Source organism: Chamaea fasciata, unplaced genomic scaffold, assembly GCF_029207755.1.
Source record: "Chamaea fasciata isolate MVZ Bird 193981 ecotype frontalis unplaced genomic scaffold, bChaFas1.0.hap1 SCAF_4, whole genome shotgun sequence".
Classification (NCBI taxonomy): domain Eukaryota; kingdom Metazoa; phylum Chordata; class Aves; order Passeriformes; family Sylviidae; genus Chamaea; species Chamaea fasciata.
The window spans coordinates 22,267,263-22,285,927 of record NW_027094089.1 but is presented as its reverse complement, the minus strand read 5'-3'; the positions used below and the strand labels follow the sequence as shown (position 1 = coordinate 22,285,927).

The 18,665-nt window shown below is 40.0% G+C and overlaps 1 protein-coding gene across 1 annotated transcript in view; it reads right to left on the bottom strand.

Moving 5' to 3' along the window:
• Positions 1–18,665, bottom strand: part of WDR70 (WD repeat domain 70) — a 135,216-nt gene that overhangs the window by 20,957 nt on the left and 95,594 nt on the right. Inside the window, exons 12-13 of the mRNA XM_066181071.1 lie at positions 14,769–14,853; positions 13,627–13,765 (exon numbers count right to left, since the gene is read on the bottom strand). Coding sequence (XP_066037168.1) covers positions 13,627–13,765; positions 14,769–14,853 — 224 coding nt within the window. The remainder of the gene's footprint in view (positions 1–13,626; positions 13,766–14,768; positions 14,854–18,665) is intronic.

Genomic DNA, 18,665 nt, shown 5'->3' with positions numbered 1-18,665 from the left:
AAAAAGCTCTCTACCACGTTTCATTTTATATATCCCTGCAAGAATGCGTATACTACTTGAGAAAAGAGAGGAAAACGAATCAAAATACACTAAAAATCTCATTATGAGGAGAGATTTATATGCATTCTAACTTATAAACAGAGTAACTTCTTCCTGTCTCAAAGATCTCAATGCTTTAAAAGAAAACACTTCTCTCATGCATACTCCATGAAGTTCAGAAACAGGCCTAAGGGCTTTTAGGCAAGTGTTTCAACAAATTTTCACCCATTTTAACAAATAATGTCTCTCCAGCTCTAAGCAACTGTAATTTTAAGGAAAATTTAAAAAAAAAAAAAGTAGGAAACTTGAAATTCTAATCCGTAGATAATAGCAATCAAACCTGCAGAAATACCATCATTTCTATACAATAATCAAAGATCATTGATAATGATGGTTAAAGTGCACGATGGAGAGTAAAAGGCACCAATAAAGTTAGCATTATAAGGAAATACTTTAATATACATAGTTCTTTCCTTCTCCTGCTGTTGATTTCTCTGCAGATGATTTTCATGAAACATTAGCTGCATTAACCACCTGTTGCCCTCCAAGAGCTACAGAATTTCTGCCTTCAGAATGACAGAGAAGCAGTGCTGCTCAGAGGTTATACCAATTCCCACTGCACACTCTGTAATCTCTTTCCACTGGCGTCTTAGGGCACAGTGGTGATACAACACCCATCTACCTGGCTTGCAACAGCTGGTCCATCTCCTGGAAGCACCAGAAGAGGGGATAAAACTGTGCAACTCTTATACAACTGCTGAATTTTAAATAATAAATTAATAGTTAAACAACAGATTTAGAAGTATGCCATTATCAAACGTCTGCCAAGCTGAATAACAAATGCTTCCACCTTGTTTCCTCTTTTGAGCAAAAATATGCTTAACACTTACATGTTCATATGAAGCATGCTCTGCTTTTACAAAAGGCTGCTGACATAATAGAAATGTACCAATAGTGTATCTAAAAATCTACTGTAAATCCCAATTGCAAAAATCTTCACGTTCAAGATTCCCCTGGAGCTCTTCCAAGGAAAAGAGCCAACTACAATAAATAAGGTGGGAGGTTAGGGAGTATCTAAAATGTAGTGACCTGCTATCATTAGATTTAAAATACTCAGGAGAATACAGTAGTGGAGGAAAGAATACTAATGTTTTTCCTTTGTGACATATGTGTGAAAATATTCAATAGAAAAGGGACCAGAAATGGATAAAACTTACCATTTTTATGCAGAAACCAGAAATACCCCGAAATATTTTCAGAGGCCAATATTTTAAAGAAGGATTTCAATACAGAAAACATGGATAATAATGTTGTACCACTCAACTTTCAAGGTACAGCTATAAAATATGTTTTTACAAGTGCATGGAGCCACTGAACAGTATTTTTCTTTTTGATGAATAAAAAAGTAACTTAATCAAGGTGGCAACCTGTTTCCCTTGTAACTGTAATGTCAGGCATTTTTAAACACCTAGTCTGTTAAAATTACAGCCACACTTTCATCTCCAGATATCATAAAACTAAGGGAGACAACCTTCATGTACATTCCCGCCCCCTGTTACAGGGACAAAACCCTCACAGTTTATTACTCTTGCATACCTCAAACCTCCAGTGACAGCTCCCCTAAAACACAGTACATGCTACTCCAGAATACTTAAAGGGAAGGACCACACTGTCATTACATATATGGAAGCAGAAAATAAAAATTGACAGGTTACCGCACTGTTAAAGAAAACACATTCCTGTGATTCACCTCTTATACTAGAGGGGTTTTTTGTTCACTTTAAAAGACACATAAATTTACTGGGCCTTAAATATTGTATTAACTTACCTGCTGTGGAAAATATGGATTTCCCTTTAAAATAAAACAAATGGCTTTAAAAAAAAAAAAAAAAACAAAACAAACCCAAACCAGAAGTTGCATGATGATCTCTTCCAGAAGTTAAAAGGATTTAATTTTCTTAAATTCAAAAGCTTTAAATCTTAGTGAAATGGGCCACAGTGGGAAAGCCCTTTACCATATTACTGTACCTTACAAAAAGTAAATGATATTGTTTAAGGTCAAGGAAAGAAATATTGCAATCCTATATCAACCATGCATAAAGGATGGTGGAAGATTAATTTTCCTTATTCCTTCTTTCCTTTTCACTCTTTCATCTAAAAGGAAGCTTTATTTATAGCTTGACTCGGAAGACCTTCCTGAAACATCCCTCAAAGGTATTTTCAGAAGTATTTAATAATTTAACTTTTGCTTACATTTGAGAAACTAAGAAAATATTGAAGAATCCTCCTAACAGAAATAGGTTTCCCAAAACAACCATAGAAATATGGTTTTGGATTTTTGCTTATCTACAAAAATCTGTGGGATATTTTAAAAACTTCCATATCTCATTTTATAATGTACACAAACTCATCATCCAGACCCACTTTTAAATTAAATTATTACTTCAATTTTCATTAAAAATCAGCAATTCCTGTAACTATACAACTTCTTTTCTTTTTTTTTTTTTTTACTTCTTTCTCAGTGCTCCTTCTTGCTTGGCAGTAACAGGGTGTAATACTTGTCCCTTCCATATGGGGAAAATGAGTACTCTACTGCTGCCAAGATCAATCTTGTCTGTAATAAGGATAACTACTGGGTGATCTGTTGGAAGTAGCCAAATGAATGACAGACATGTGAGAGTGATTCAAGTGCCTATCCACAGCTATTTTAAATTAAACTGACATTGGGGGAAATGTTGTGTACCCAATTCTTTTTCCCATACACTAGGTATTTATAACTGGTTCCCATGAAGATCTCATGCTTGCATAACCAAAGCAAGAATTAGGAATAAACCCTCCTTGGCTTTCATCTGGCAGTGAAGTTTCCCTTCCCTTCTAGACTGCATATCCCAAAGATGAGACCTCATTCCACAGCAGCCACAGGTCTTCCTACCTCTCATACTACCTGACGAAAAGAAAGGGAAATGGCCTCTGAGCTTCTGGACATAAGCTCTGTACCCCCATATTCTGGTAGTATTGTTTCCTGCCACCTGTTTAAGTCTCCTTATCAATGTAAAATGAGAAAGGTTCTGCGTGCAATTACAGGTATTTCAGATTAAATAAGCCTCTAATGTTCAAATCAAGAAAGTTTAATAAACATCTTTTATTGTGAACATTTGAGGTGAGAGCGCAAGAACCTTTCATAAATAACACTGTCAAGATAGAAGAAAAAGAAACAGAAAAACTAGGAAAAGGCTGAACATTCATAACAGGACTTTTTCAAATTCCATTAGAAAGGGGGAATTCTGTACAGTTTAGTAAACACAACCATTGTCACAGTACAAAGCTCTCAAAATCTCAAACTGTATGTGTACACACCAAGCCAGAGCAAGGCTGGGGTACTGCACACAGAGCATCAGCTTTCTTGTGAGCATGGCAGAGGCAGGAGCTCCCACCCTGATGCAGGAGCTCCCACCCTGATGCAATTTTGACATAATCTGCAGTAAGTAAAGGACCCTGCCACAACCTGCAGCACAGGTGATTTCTCTCCTTGATACACTCATGGAAAAAAAATTTCACTGAGTGCTATTAACTGCAAAATTCCTTTATCTGCATCAAGATATCTCGAAAACAGCAGTCACTAGAAGCAGAAAAGATGGTTAGAGAAGCACAAACAATTTTGCCTTTGTCCTGTTTACACTCCCTCCAGCTACTGGCCATATTCAGAGCCCATGGTCTCCACCTCTTTTGACATTAGTTTTCTTCCAAAAGTATTGCTATTTATCTAAGAAGCTTGAATTCTACAGAAATCCCAATGCCTACAGGCTGGGATGGTGTTCAGGAGTGGACACAACAACACAGCTGTTTAAGCATAGATTGTGTCTGTGAAACAAAAACCCAATACATTAATACAAGAGAAAAAAAGCAAATTAATATTGTATACCTAGCCACAACAGCAGAAGCTAATCAGACTGCTAGTCCATTAGTAAAACCACAAGGTTTCACTTCAGCAGCTCTGAAACAGTAATGGATTTTCCCATGAAAACTTGAAAGAAAAGGTGAAAAAAGGTTTGTGTGGTATGATGGAAAGGAATGCCAGACACAGCTTTGGTCAAACATTCCCATTAAATATTTTCTCAATACCCACTAAGTTCACTCACAGGCCAATTTCACTGGCTATTTACCAAGAGGGTTTAAAATAATGTTTACTGCTCTTTACTGCTTTTCAATTTTCTAGGCTTGCTGGCATTTCCCTTTAAAAAATCCTTGTGAAATTGAACAAGTAACACATGAATAGTTTATACTTTTTCTTCACAGCAGATTTTCTGTTACTCTGATTATATACCTTCTACCACTAAACTCACACAATTGCCTTCAAAAAGTTAACTAAAGATGCCTTTTTTCTCTAGCAATATGGACTAAAGCTCACTGAAATCACTGAAATTATTTCATTAGGAATTAGAGCAGATCAGGCTCTTTGCATTTGTGCATTTGTGGTGTACTTTTATTACACATATAGCATAACTTTAACTCTGCAATGCCTAAAGATATCCAAAATAGAAAGAGTAAAATTACATATTTCCGCATTAGGTAACATGGAAAATGTAAAGACTTATAACACTTAGTTTCAGAAAACAAACTGAAGTCTTGGATAGCATTATGTGTTTATTTTTAATTACACTGATGCTAAATGCTAACTGCTATTTTTGAGAATATAAGGAAAAAATGGAAACCAGGAAAGCAGCTGGTAGAAAGAAACTAATTACTGCACTGCTGAAAAAAATGCTTTGATAAACTACACACAAGATATCAATCTCCCAGTTTACAGACCAATGATCTTTCCAACAAACAGCATTTACTGCTTACAAAACATAAGAGCCAGCTTCTTGAAAATTCATTTGCTTTTAGCATGCCTTTATGCATTTATATTTCATCAAAGACAGTAATTTGGGAAGAACAACTAAAGAACGCTAATGGAAAAGCCAAAAGATACAAGCAGTAGAAAGACCTTGAAAAAATACACACTTTTATTTTGTAAGACCACTTATAGGAATTTTTCCTCTTTTAGATTCAGATTGATATGCTAAACTGTGTTTTCCTTAGATGTGTAGAGCTAAAGTTGTAAGATAGACAGACTTGTTGTACAGGTATTGGTAGTGCTGACTCACTGAAAATTATGTCATAAGATTATTATTTGTCTCAATTCTTCACCTATTAGTTCCACTATTTTCATTTCCACTATATGCAAAGCAGAAGAATGACAGTCTTAAATTTTATAACTAAAAATGAAGAAAACCAGCAGCACTAAAACTCTACAGACCAAAGTGATTTACTACAATCTTAAAAAGCACCATATAAATATCAGCACCTATACAAACTCATAGTATAAAATTATGAAACTGGTTAGACTTGTACACATACTTGAGATTTTCCTATATTAGTGGCCCCAATGAAGATGTTTATTGACAGTTTCCTACTGTTGAGTCTTTGTTCCATGTCTCTTTCATATTTTTAAGCAAACAATATAAATTTAGCTCTTGATGCTGAGAGAAACTGAGAGCAAAGAGATCTTTTGTGGACTCCCCTATAGCATGATCTATCTTGGCAGGTAAACAGACCATTTATTTCCAAGACTTAGAAGACAAAGTTACCAAATGAAAATAATATTTTCTTTGAATGCAAAAAAAAGGAAACTGTCGAGCAGTATTTCTCACTATTTAAGAGTTTTTGGAGGTACAGGATCCACCACTGACAAATTCCTCCTTGCAGTCTTAGAGCTTAAGTGAAGTTTTTGCACACTGTTACTGACATGACCACTACTAAAAGGAAATGCCATGATGACCACCTCCAAACACTCAAGTCTAAGGAGTTTTCCTTAGAAATTAATTTCATTATAAAACTATTTTGTTTGTAATTAATTATAAAACTATTTGTTTATATGTGAATTATAAAACTATTTTGTTTCTGGTGCCCATGGACAGGAGAGCTCCTGTCTAAAAAAATCAAACAAAAATCTACTTCTTGCACTTTATGTTACTTAGTTGTGTTCCTCTTCTCTGTTGTGAAGTTTCAGAGGAGATACTGAGGAGTTATTCATGTTTTGTCTCAGAAAAAGGTTATAAATACTTGGTTAAAAGGCCTGTATCAGAAGATAAAAATCCCCTAGAAATTCTCATGAGTTAAGTTTGGTTTATGGTTTGGTATGTTCCACAGGAGAAAAATGTAAAAGTCAATTTCTCCTATATTTGGAGAAATCATTAAGTACTAAGTAAAACTTGCAAAGTCATAAAAAACCTCTTCGTATTTAAATGATATGCGGTAGTGGTTTGAAAGCAAAACAAATGAAAGGCTCCAAGTCAGAGATACAATTTAATAGGAAAAAAGGAAAGTAAGTAAAATAAAATAGATGCAATAATACAAAAGACCACTGACAGAGTAAGAATACAACCTGAGCAGAGTGATGGAAGCAGTCCAGATGAGGTGGTCTTCCTGAAGCAGTGATCCTGTAGAAAGGTCTGGTAGCTGTGTTCCTCTGGGAATCCAGTGGGTCAGGGCCCCCTGTACTGTCCCAAACCCCAGATTATATCCAGGTGAGAATGCTTGGTTTCTCCCCCTGGATGGAGCATCTCACAATCGGATGACGGGTCATGCAGGGGGTCCTTGATGGCCCATTAAAAAGAGATAACTCCTGGAGGCAGTTATCTGTGAGTCATGGGCAAGGCATCTGATGGGCCATTAACAGAAGATAATGGCCCAGAGGAAGGGGGTCTGGGAAAACACTGCCCCACCTGGATTCAACAGTTCATGAAGATGGTGAGAATACTTTCTGCACATCCTATACTATAACCCAGGACATAATCCACTCCTTATTCTATTACCATCTACATCATACCCAAATCAATACATTCTTACAGAGATTTACATATACATACATAGATATACATATATACATACAGAATGAAACCTTACACATTGTTCTCACTTAAAATTAGGTCTCCCTGTGGTACACAATGGGTTTCCCCATATTTCTGCATTACCCAACAAGTGCAACCAGGTCCTTGAGCAAAGACAATCCCATGGATGGGTCTGCCTTTGCCTGAGGTGGGATTAATCCAAACCGTCTTTCCTAAAATGCCTTTCATGCGTACCACAGGGACTTTGTTTCCATCCACTGTGTGCAAGGGTTCAGACTGGGCAGGACCAGCTCGATTGATGGATCCTCAAGTGTTGACCATCCAGGTGGCTTTGGCTAAGTTTATTTCGCAATTCTTGAAGGTCCCCCCACCAAGTGCCTTCAGGGCAGTCTTTAGTAGTCCATTGCACCGTTCAACTTTCCCAGCAGCTGGTGCCTGATAAGGAATTTGATATTTCCATTCGATACCATGTTCCCTAGCCCAGGTGTTTATAAGGCCATTCTTGAAATGGGTCCCATTGTCCGACTCAATTCTCTCAGGGATGCCGTGTCTGCACAGGACTTGCTTTTCAAGGCCCAAAACTGTGTTCCAGGCAGTAGCATGAGGCACAGGGTAGGTCTCCAGCCATCCAGTGGTTGCTTCCACCATGGTCAGAACGTAGCACTTTCCTTGGCTGGTTTGGGGAAGGGTGATGTAGTCAATTTGCCAGGCTTCCCCATACCTGTACTTCAGCCATCGTCCACCATACCACAGAGGCTTCACTCACTTGGCCTGTTTGATTGCAGCGCAGGTCTCACAGTTGTGGATGACCTGTGAGATGCAGTCCATTGTAAGGTCCACCCCTCGGTCACGGGCCCATCGGTATGTTGCATCTCTTCCCTGATGATCAGAGGCATCACGGGCCCAACAAGCTAGGAACAATTCTCCCTTGTGCTGCCAGTCTAGATCCACTTGTGATACTTTCACCTTGGCAGATTTGTCCACTTGCTCGTTGTTGCGATGCTCTTCATTAGCCCGGCTCTTAGGTACGTGCGCATCCACATGTCGAACTTTTACTATCAGTCTCCCTACTCAGGTGGCGATGTCTTGCCAAATCTCAGCGGCCCAGATGGGTTTTCCTCTGCGCTGCCAGTTGGCCTTTTTCCATCAATTCAGCCATCCCCACAGAGCATTAGCTACCATCCATGAGTCAGTGTAGAGATAGAGCCTTGGCCACTTCTCTCGTTCAGCAATATCCAATGCCAGCTGGACAGCTTTAAGCTCTGCAACCTGACTTGATCCACCTTGTCCCTCGGTAGCTTGTGCAACTCGTCATGTGGGGCTCCACACTGCAGCTTTCCATGTCTGGTTAGCGCTTACAATTCGGCAGGAGCCATCAGTGACACAGAGCATATAATCTTTCAGTCTCCAGTAGCTCATTATATGGTGGGGCTTCCTCGGCACATGTCACTTGCTCTTCTTCTTCTTCAGACGATAATCCAAAAGTCTCACCTTCCAGCCAATTTGTTATAATTTCCAGAATCCCAGGGCGATTTGGGTTTCCAATACGGGCACACTGTAATGAGGGCAATCCATTTTCTCCATGTGGTGTCAGTGGCATGATGCGTGGAAGAAACCTTCCCCTTGAACATCCACCCCAGCACCGGTAGTCGGGCTGCCAAAAGCAGCTGTGTTTCAGTGCCAATCTCTTCTGAGGCAGCTTGAACTCCTTCATAGGCGCCCAAGATTTCCTTCTCTGTGGGAATGTAGTTGGCTTCGGAGCCTCTGTAACTTCTGCTCCAGAATCCCAGTGGTCGGACTCGAGTCTCCGCAGGCACCTTCTGCCAAAGGCTCCAGGACAAGCCATTGTTCCTGGCTGCAGAGTAAAGCACATTCTTCACATCTGGTCCCGTCCTGACGGGGCCAAGGGCTACTGTGTGAGCAATCTCCTGCTTGATCTGGGCAAAGGTGTGTTGCTGTTCAGGGCCCCAGTGGAAATCGTTTTTCTTGTGGGTAACCAGGTAGAGAGGGCTCACTATCTGACTGTACCCAGGAATGTGCATCCTCCAAAATCCTATGGCACCTAGGAAAGCTTGTGTTTCCTTCTTGTTGGTAGGTGGGGACATGGCAGTGATCTTGTTGATTATCTCTGTGGGGATTTGGCGATGTCCATCTTGCCACTTGACTCCCAGGAACTGGATTTCTTGAGCTGGTCCCTTAACCTTACTTCGTTTAATGGCAAAACCCGATTTCAGCAGAATTTGGATAATCTTCTCTCCTTTCTCAAAGACCTCCCCTGGGGTGTTCCCCCATACAATGATGTCATCGATGCACTGCAGATGTTCCAGAGCCTCACCCTTCTCCAGTGCAGCCTGGATCAGTCCATGGCAAATGGTGGGACTGTGCTTTCACCCCTGGGGCAGTCGGTTCCAGGTGTACTGCACACCCCTCCAGGTGAAAGCGAACTGAGGCCTGCACTCTGCTGCCAAAGGAATGGAGAAGAATGCATTGGCAATATTGATGGTCGCATACCACTTTGCTGCCTTGGACTCCAGCTCATACTGAAGCTCTAACATGTCTGGTACGGCAGCGCTCAGTGGTGGCGTGACTTCATTCAGGCCACGGTAATCCACTGTCAGTCTCCATTCTCCACTGGACTTACACACGGGCCATATAGGGCTGTTGAAAGGTGAATGAGCCTTACTAACCACCCCTTGGCTCTCCAGTTCACAAATCATCTCATGTATGGGAATCACAGAGTCTCTGTCAGTCTGGTATTGCTGACGGTGCACTGTTGCTGTGGCGGTTGGTACCTTTTGTTCTTCGACTCTCAGCAGTCCCACAGCAGAGGGGTCATCTGAGAGACCAGGCAAAGTATTCAACTGTCTGATGTCTTCTTTCTCCACTGCAGCTATTCCAAAAGCCCAGCAATACCCTTTTGAGTCTTTGAAATACCCATTCCTGAGATAGTCTATGCCCAAAATGCATGGGGCCTCTGGGCCAGCTCTGATGGGGTGTTTTTGCCACCCGTTCCCAGTTAAACTCACTTCAGCCTCTAATACAGTCAGTTGCTGGGAGCCTCCTGTCACCCCAGAAATAGAAATGGATTCTGTTCCTACATACCTTGATAGCATCATGGTACATTGGGCCGCAGTGTCAACCAACGTCATATATTTTTGTGGGTCAGATGTTCCAGGCCATCGGATCCACACAGTCCAGTAGATCCGATTGTCCCTTTCCTCTACCTGGCTAGAGGCAGGGCCCCCCTATTCCTGGTCATGGCATACATTGCTCTCTTCTTGTAAATATGTTTCTGAGGTTTCTTCAAGAGGATCAGTCATATCATCATTCCTGTACCGTCCGGAGTTCTGTGCATGAGAGACCGGAGCAACATTGATTCTAGTTGGGCTCTTTGTGGTAGGTGTTTCTCTTTTCAGTTCACGTACCCGGGCTGCTAAGGAGGAGGTGGGTTTTCCATTCCACTTCCTCATGTCTTCTCCATGCTCCCGAAGAAAAGACCAGAGGTTACCTCATGGTGTGTATCCTCTATCCCTGGCTGGGGGATGCCTGCTCCTAATGGCAGAGACTCTCATCAGCTCTGGTGGGATACGGTAAACTTCTTCCTTAAGTTCTTTTTTCAGTTTCTGATGGTCTTCTTCAATCAAGCTCCGGACTTGCTCAGCCAGTCTTGTTTCCACAGACAAGACATGGGTATGAACTGAGGCAGTGACAGTGTCCTCGTAAATTCTTAGTTTATTAGCCAAGACACCTACCCTGTCCTCACCTTCCCTCCATTGCAGTGTTGCCAGGTAACGTGAGTACATCTCGGGTCCAAGCCGTGCAAATCTCAACCACATTCGTGATATGCACTGGACACCATCTGGGTTTTTAGGAAATTTCTCATCTTCTGAAAAAATGATCTCCAACACAGCCAATTCCCTCAGGCATTGGATACCTTGTTCTATTGTGTTCCATTTTCCTTGGTGCACTTGGAGGTCTTCTTTACAAAGGTATCTATCCTTCACACTTGTTAGCAGTCGCTGCCAGAGGCTGAGAGGTTCTTGGCTTTTCCCAATCCCCTGGTCAATGACCATATCCCGGGACAACAATCCCAGTTGCCTGGCCTCACTTCCATCCAGAATGGTGTCTTTGGCTGCAGCGTCCCAGATGCGGAGCAGCCAGGTCAGGATGGACTCGTTGGTCTGGTGGGTGAATTCCCTTCGCAGGTCACGCAGCTCACCCAGAGACAGAGAGCGAGTGATGATTTCTGGCTCTGTCTCTTCTGCTGGGTGTGAAGGTCCTGCTGCACCCTCATCAGTCACTATGCAGACTGATTTGGTCCTTGATTTCTTCTTCTGAATGGGGGCAACTGCTACTGGTTTAGGCTGTTCCGGTTCAGTGATGGTTTGTGTGGAGATGCTGATGGCACCCTTAGTCCCTTTCTCCTCTGTGACAGTCTGCGTAGATGTGGACACTGTTGCCTCACTTTTGGCTTCTTTCTCCTCTGTGACGGTCTGTGTAGATGAGGACACTGTTGCCTTGCCTTTGGTTCCTTTCGCCTCTGTGACACTCTGTGTAGACACTGATATCGTTGCTCTGCTTCTTTTTCCCTCTTCCTCTTCCTTCAGAACACGCTGTATCACACCATGTAGTGTTTTGATTCTAAGCGTGGTGCGAGCCGTGCAGAGAAGACAAAGCAGGACTAACATCATGCTGTCCCTGGCATCCAGAGGGTATTCCATATTTTCAGAAACTACTGTGTGATGCCTGAAAAGCTGGAAAAAATCATTCTTTACCCCTCCCCACAGGGGCTGGGTGAGATTGTTGAGGCCTCAGACGTAGCATCTTAGACCAGAACAAGAAAAAAAAAACTGGGCATATATTCTGAATGATGTTCATTGCCTCGGAGTTTATCAAGCAATGGACATAATAGACTAATAAAGCAATTTTAGTACCATACCCTGGTCTACGCAGGAGCATTGAGACCGGCAGATAGTGCCCCAGGTGCAGAAAAATAGAGAGAGAGAGATATAAGACACATGTAAGCATGTTGAGCATCATAGCGAACAGGTGTCTTCTTCAATACAAAATTGTAATTCTGACTTTTTCTCAGTGCCTCCGGCCTCACGTTGGGCACCAAAAAATGTAGTGGTTTGAAAGCAAAACAAATGAGAGGCTCCAAGTCAGAGATACAATTTAATAGGAAGAATGGAAAGAAAGTAAAATAAAATAGATGCAATGATACAAAAGACCACTGACAGAGTCAGAATACAACCTGAGCAGAGTGATGGAAGCAGTCCAGATGAGGTGGTCTTCCTGAAGCAGTGATCCTGTAGAAAGGTCTGGCAGTTCTGTTCCTCTGGGAATCCAGTGGGTCAGGGCCCCCTGTACTGTCCCAAACCCCAGATTATATCCAGGTGAGAATGCTTGGTTCCTCCCCCTGGGCGGAGCATCTCACAATGGGATGATGAGTCATGCAGGGGGTCCTTGATGGCCCATTAAAAAGAGATAACTCCTGGAGGCAGTTATCTATGATTCATGGGCAAGGCATCTGATGGGCCATTAACAGAAGATAATGGCCCAGAGGGAGGGGGTCTGGGAAAACACTGCCCCACCTGGATTCAACAGTTCATGAAGATGGTGAGAGAATACTTTGTGCACATCCTACACTACAACCCAGGACATTTGTTTAAAATGAAAAGAGGTGTTTTTCTGCTCTAGGAAAAAAAAAAATCTTCTTTGATAGGAATTCTGCATTTTTAATTTGCAAGACGGCTGCAACCAAAATCATAAATAAAACAAATCGATCCATAAGCAGATTTCACCTTGGGATGAACTAAAGGAGAAAGCAGGATCCAGAAAGAAAAGCAAATACTAAGGTGGCAGTGTATAAACAACATCCAGCAGAAGGAGGTTTGGCCTGCTGTGCTAGGAATGCCTGTTGTGCCAGCTTAATAAAAGTGCAGAAGGAGAAAATGGTATCCTGCAAAATTGCTAATCTGTCATACTCCAACAACTAAAAGGATATAGGCATACACTGCCATACTTATCCATGGCAATTCTGTTCTAATTTCACCAACCCCTGTTCATTATCACCCATAAGTTTACTTGTATATCACAACAGGACCTTTTCATCTATGGTATCAAGCTTTTCCCTTCTCTACAAGGCCATAGGTGGTCAGTTCATATATAGACCCTTCTGTACTATAGGTTCACAACTTTAGGTTTCTATAGGAACTGGTGAAGATGGTGTTTTTGATCGATTTCTTAATGATGCCTTCTTTTTGTCCCAAATTGTTGCATTTAGACAAGCTATAAAAACATTCTAGAGTAACCACTAATCTTGTCTCATGGACAAAATGGCATTGCATCACAATACGGCATTTCATCATGGTAACTGGTGAAGTAAACAACATGAACATATATGTATTTTAGGATTTATGTCTCACTTCACAGATCTAGGATTCACAGAAATCCTTGAGAAATGCATTGCTAACACCACAGCAGGGAAGCTCTACTGCTTAAACACTTTGTTGTTATTTTTTTTTTTTAATTTAATTGAAACAATTATTCATGTTACTCTAGCTCTATCTCTTAATCATGGAATAGGAAAATCACAATATTATTAGTAGGTGATCACCTGTATAAGGGAAAAGCAGCATATGAAAACGGTTTCATTCATATTTTGAACAGATGATTAAACTAAAATACATACCGCATCTGTAACTTCTATCTCATACAGCTTCTGGAAGGTCTCACGATAAAAGAAAAACAGCTTCCCACTGCCACCACCTTTCTTAACAGAGGTGCCTGTGACAAGGATTTTATCATCTGGGCTGAAACAACAATCTGTCCTGTTGAGGAAAACAAACCACTTGACTGGGCAGATAAAAAATTAACATATCGAGAACTTAAATATAAATTGCATTCCTTATAACAATCTTTTTTGTTAGCCCTTTCCAGACAAAGTTTGAAAAGCTCTCTTGTTAGATGTCATATCTTGCTGTAGTTATCAATTAGAGTTATCTGTTACTGTTATTACAGTTGTGCACAGGATATACAAAACTGGCAAATTCAATAAAAATCCTCCTCTAGCAAAATTCTCATCCAGTCAAAATTCTTGCAAGCTTTTCAATATGAGGGAAAAAAAGAGTACTTTCAAATCTAGCTGTCATCATTAAGTAAAAAAATGTACTAATCATGAAATCCGTTTTTGCTGACAATACATTATGCAGTGACGCAAGGTGGTGTGTTTATACACTGGTCAAAAATGTTTTTCTGTTTACTTTTCCTCTGTGTTACAAATTGCAGTTAAGATTGAGCGGTCCATGACTTGTCTTTCTAAGATCTTATTTCAAAATTAAAAACTGTTACTAGGGGATTTGGCTGTATTACAGCTATAAGAAATGCAGATCAGACCAATAAACATACTGAAAACAATACTTATCACTATGCAGTAAAATAAAGCCAGCACTTCTGACACTGTAACCTGAATTCATGTCACATACCTTCATGTTATGTCTACTTTTTCATTCAGCTCTTTTTTTATTAAACATAGACGAAATAAGAATGAGGTTTACATCTATATCTCATTACACACATAAGGGCCTCCTGAAGTGTTACTAATCTAATTAGACTTAAGACATATGAGACTGAAATATCACAAAAATAAGATCTTCTGAATCAATGTGAATCCCTAAAATAGACAAGAATTGTCACTGCACAGTCCTCCTTATGCAGCCCTCTTTGCACAATAGTGGACCTAATGACAACTGAGGACAAGAACTCCAGCAGAACCCTTCCCATTCAGCAAAAATATTGCTATTTCTGCTAGCTGGAATAAATTAGAACCCTTACATTGGAAAGAAGCTGGGCAGTCCATCTGCTGAATTAAGAGGTTTTTTGAATTGTCTAATATCCCATATCTTTAAAGTATCATCTCCTATGAAACAAAAGAGACAAAGGTTAGCAATAAAGAATTCAAGTCAAGAACTTACACAAGTCAGAAAATTTCCCTCTCTAATTCAGAGAGAAGGAGAACAAAATTATATAATACAAGCATCTAAAATGGGAACAATTTGGAAGTTTTTCCTTGGTAAGTGACTATGACAGTGCAAGGTTGAGAGGCTCAATATGTGGCACGCCAGTGTACCAGAAACTTCTCCTCAATGGCTCAATTCTATCATGGTAATCCCTCCTATCAAGAACCACTATCCACAGATAGTGGAATCAGATTCCTCAATCACTAATTTATCCTGTATTTGTAAGCATTAATGCTTTGCTGCTAGGAGCAAATTTAACTTTCAAGATATTGAAAGAAATTAAAAATGTTGCCATGAACGGTCTAGATCAAAAACTAAACAAGTGTCATACGTGTGGTTTTTACCTGTCCTGAAAAAGCAATCAGGAAGAATGGGCAGCACATGAAAGCCTTCCCCCTTCTTTAGCAGGCAACAAACTGCTATCTCAGAATGGAGAAGAGGCCCTGGAATCAGTCAGAAATCCTCAGGGAAGGGGGTGAAGGGAAGCAAGTAAAACCACACTTGCTATAACGAAACCTTTTCACCACAGTACCTTTAGCCATGAAAGCCAAAATCAAGGTTACAGCAAGATATTTGTAGCAATTCTCATCTATGTTTGATAAACATGGTGTGACTGCAGGCCAGTAAAAGTCAGGCTGTTTATTCCTTTTTGAAAAGTTATGACATAAAGTGAGAATGGGGTAAAAAGAAGAGATTAGTTAGTTATTCTCAGAGACATCTACATCTCTGCTCTGATCATCCTTCTGGAACACATATTGCCACCATGGGAACAACTACAGAATTTGAGCTTTGAAATACCTCACTCAACCACCTAGACACGTCCTAGCATTTGACAGCAGTGCCTCAGCACTTTCAAGGGTAAAAAGAAGGACATTTATGCAACAATTCCCTTTAAAAATATCTAGAGATTAATTTTAGACAAAAAGTTACAAAATCTTTCTGACCTAAGAGGCAGGATCTGCTTCCTTCCAAAGCACAAATCTTGCAGGGAAGTAATTTGGTTATCTACAAGTATTTTGTGGATTCATAGCCTTTAAGCTCAAGAGCTCAAAGGAGGCCTTGGAAATAAAATGTTTTTAAAAGAAGTAACAAAAGAAACCAAGGCCAGCAGTGCCCTTTACAGAGAAAGCAGTAATGTGTGGCCTCGTACATCATGTATGTTTATATTAAAGACTAGGATAACTCCTTACTACAAAATATTTTTAAGAAGTGGACAACTTAAATAAATGATGTCTAGAGCAGAGTATATTTCTGTTCATTGGGAAGCTAAAAAATGACAAGAGAGAAAAATGTTGAGTCCCTGTTTTGGGAGTATCTGTTTTCTTATTGTTTCCCAGTAAACTTCATCCCATGTACTTCAAAGCATTTAGTCTTGTAAAATAAGCCCTCCCTTTCCCCTCCCAACCCCCAAGAAAAAAACCCCACTTATCATCAAGATGCTACATCTAAAGCACCAGCACTTTATAAATGTATGCAAAGGACACCACTTGGCCACTTTGCAAATCTCCTGGATACGGAGAGATCTATGGCTAGCAGCCAAGGCTGTTCTGTTCCTGGTGGAATGAGCCTTGACATGATCTTCAAGCTGCAGTCTTGCCAGGTTTTAACAGGAGAAATGCAGTCAGACATGTAGTTATAGTTCCTTTGCTAGCAAGAAAATGTAATGGGCTGGTTAAAAAGTTTAGAAGACTCTAGTAGATTCAAATTTATGGTTGATTTCAAGTCAATTTTATGTTGTCTTAAAGTGAAATAGCTTAGAAATAGAAGAGTAAGTATTTGGAAAGGGAAAAATGCTAGCAGAATGACTTGACTTGCTAAAACTGTGACTTCACCAGCATAAAGAATTCGTTCCAATTCACTTTTCCTAATTAAAATTATCACTGCGCAAATGCAAATTGGTTCCTAAATCTAATCTGCATTTTGAGTTGAAATCAGTTTTACTAAAATCACAGAATATTAACTTTCCTCATCACCAAGGATTTTTTCCAGCGGGATCTTTCTATCAATGCTTAGGAGGCTTATTTAACAGAGTTGCTGCAGTAGTGATCTGTTTTTAATTACTTTATACATGAACAAAAAGAGTTATCCTTAAATATAAGCATATAAACAGAAGTGGTGCAATTCAGTATGAATATTCAAAATAGTCTACTCAGATCATTCAGTATTTTTTCTTGATGGCAGACTTCTCCAAAGTCTGGCAGGATTATTTAAAGCTTTTATAGCATTTTTAGTAGCATTTCAAACTCTATTTTTTGCCATTTAATAAGAAGGATACCAATAAAAAGGCTCAAGACTGACACAATCAGGTCAAGACACAGCTACATCAATGGTATTGAGCACAGGATTTATCAAAAGGTAACAATTAGGTCCTAGAAAAACAGTCTTTGGTGAGCAAAGACAGGCATTTTGCAAATGCCCTTTAGTCAACATACAAGGCTGAAGCATTAATACTATAAAGATTCTATCTGATTTTTTCTTTTCAGAAAATAGTGACCAGGAAGACAAGCACACGAACGTAAATAGGACCGAAAGAAACAAATGTGCTGCTAGGAATTCACAAAGCCTACAATCAGCAACACTCTATTTAAAAAGAGGGAGTCCTGTGTTGAAAGCAAAGCTCGATGACAGAAATTGTTCACAGAGACCAATGAGGGAAGCAAAGAAACATAGGAAATGGGAATTTTAAAAAGTTACAGCTTAGGAAACACATAGCATCACAAGCTTACTAGAATATGTTTATCAACTCTGAGCCTTTCTGTGAAGATACACACCACAGATGTGAGAGACACCTTACGGAACAAGGTACAGGCTTTCGCATTCTGTATGGGTTCTGCAGAAGGAGCTGCAACAACTACAGAGCAACCTTTGGAAGCATCAAAGGTTGGGACCAAAGCCAACGTTCTCGTGAGGGAAGTCACAAATCGAGGAATCTATACCTACATTTGGAACACTTCTCAGCATCCCCTGCATGCTTACCAGCCTGATCAAATCCTTAAATGCATCATCCTCTCTAAACATATGGAATGAACATATGGCTAGAAGGATTCTAGAAGACTTTCATAAAGCCATTTCCAAGTGTTGCAAATAGCAGACCAAGCCTATTGAAACTAGTAAATGTATTTCTGGCATGGTTAGAATGAGCACCAGTATTCAGCTCCTGAGAAATATTACTAGACAAAAACCCATCTGATTTTTGAAATGCCAATGTTTGGATTTACTACGAAGAGCAATATGTTATTACACTACACAAAACAGTTACTATCCATGCTGCTGCATAACCCCTGAGCATACATATTTCTATCTTTTAAACCACTTTCAAAACAAAGAAAGAAACACAAGTAAAATGGAAAAAAAAAAAAAAAAGACCAACAAAAAATAAAAGGAGTCAAAAAAAGATTTTTAAAATTTTTACAGTAAGACCTCAAGTCCAATCCTAATTCTTATCTCTCCCCTGCTAAACAAGGAAAATGTTCCCCAAATACTGTCCTTCACGGTTTCAGACATGCAGAAATACCACTTTCTTAAGTTTCTGTCAAGTTACTACCTATTATGCAACAAGAATAGGACTGGAAACTTTCATACGCAGCTCCTTAGATTTTCATTTTCCTTTGTGTCTGCAGCTGAGCCATGCTACATCTTCTCATATCCAACACAGAATCTACATCAGATGCAGGGAAGTCCATCAGGATTTCACTGAAAGTTCCCATGCCCC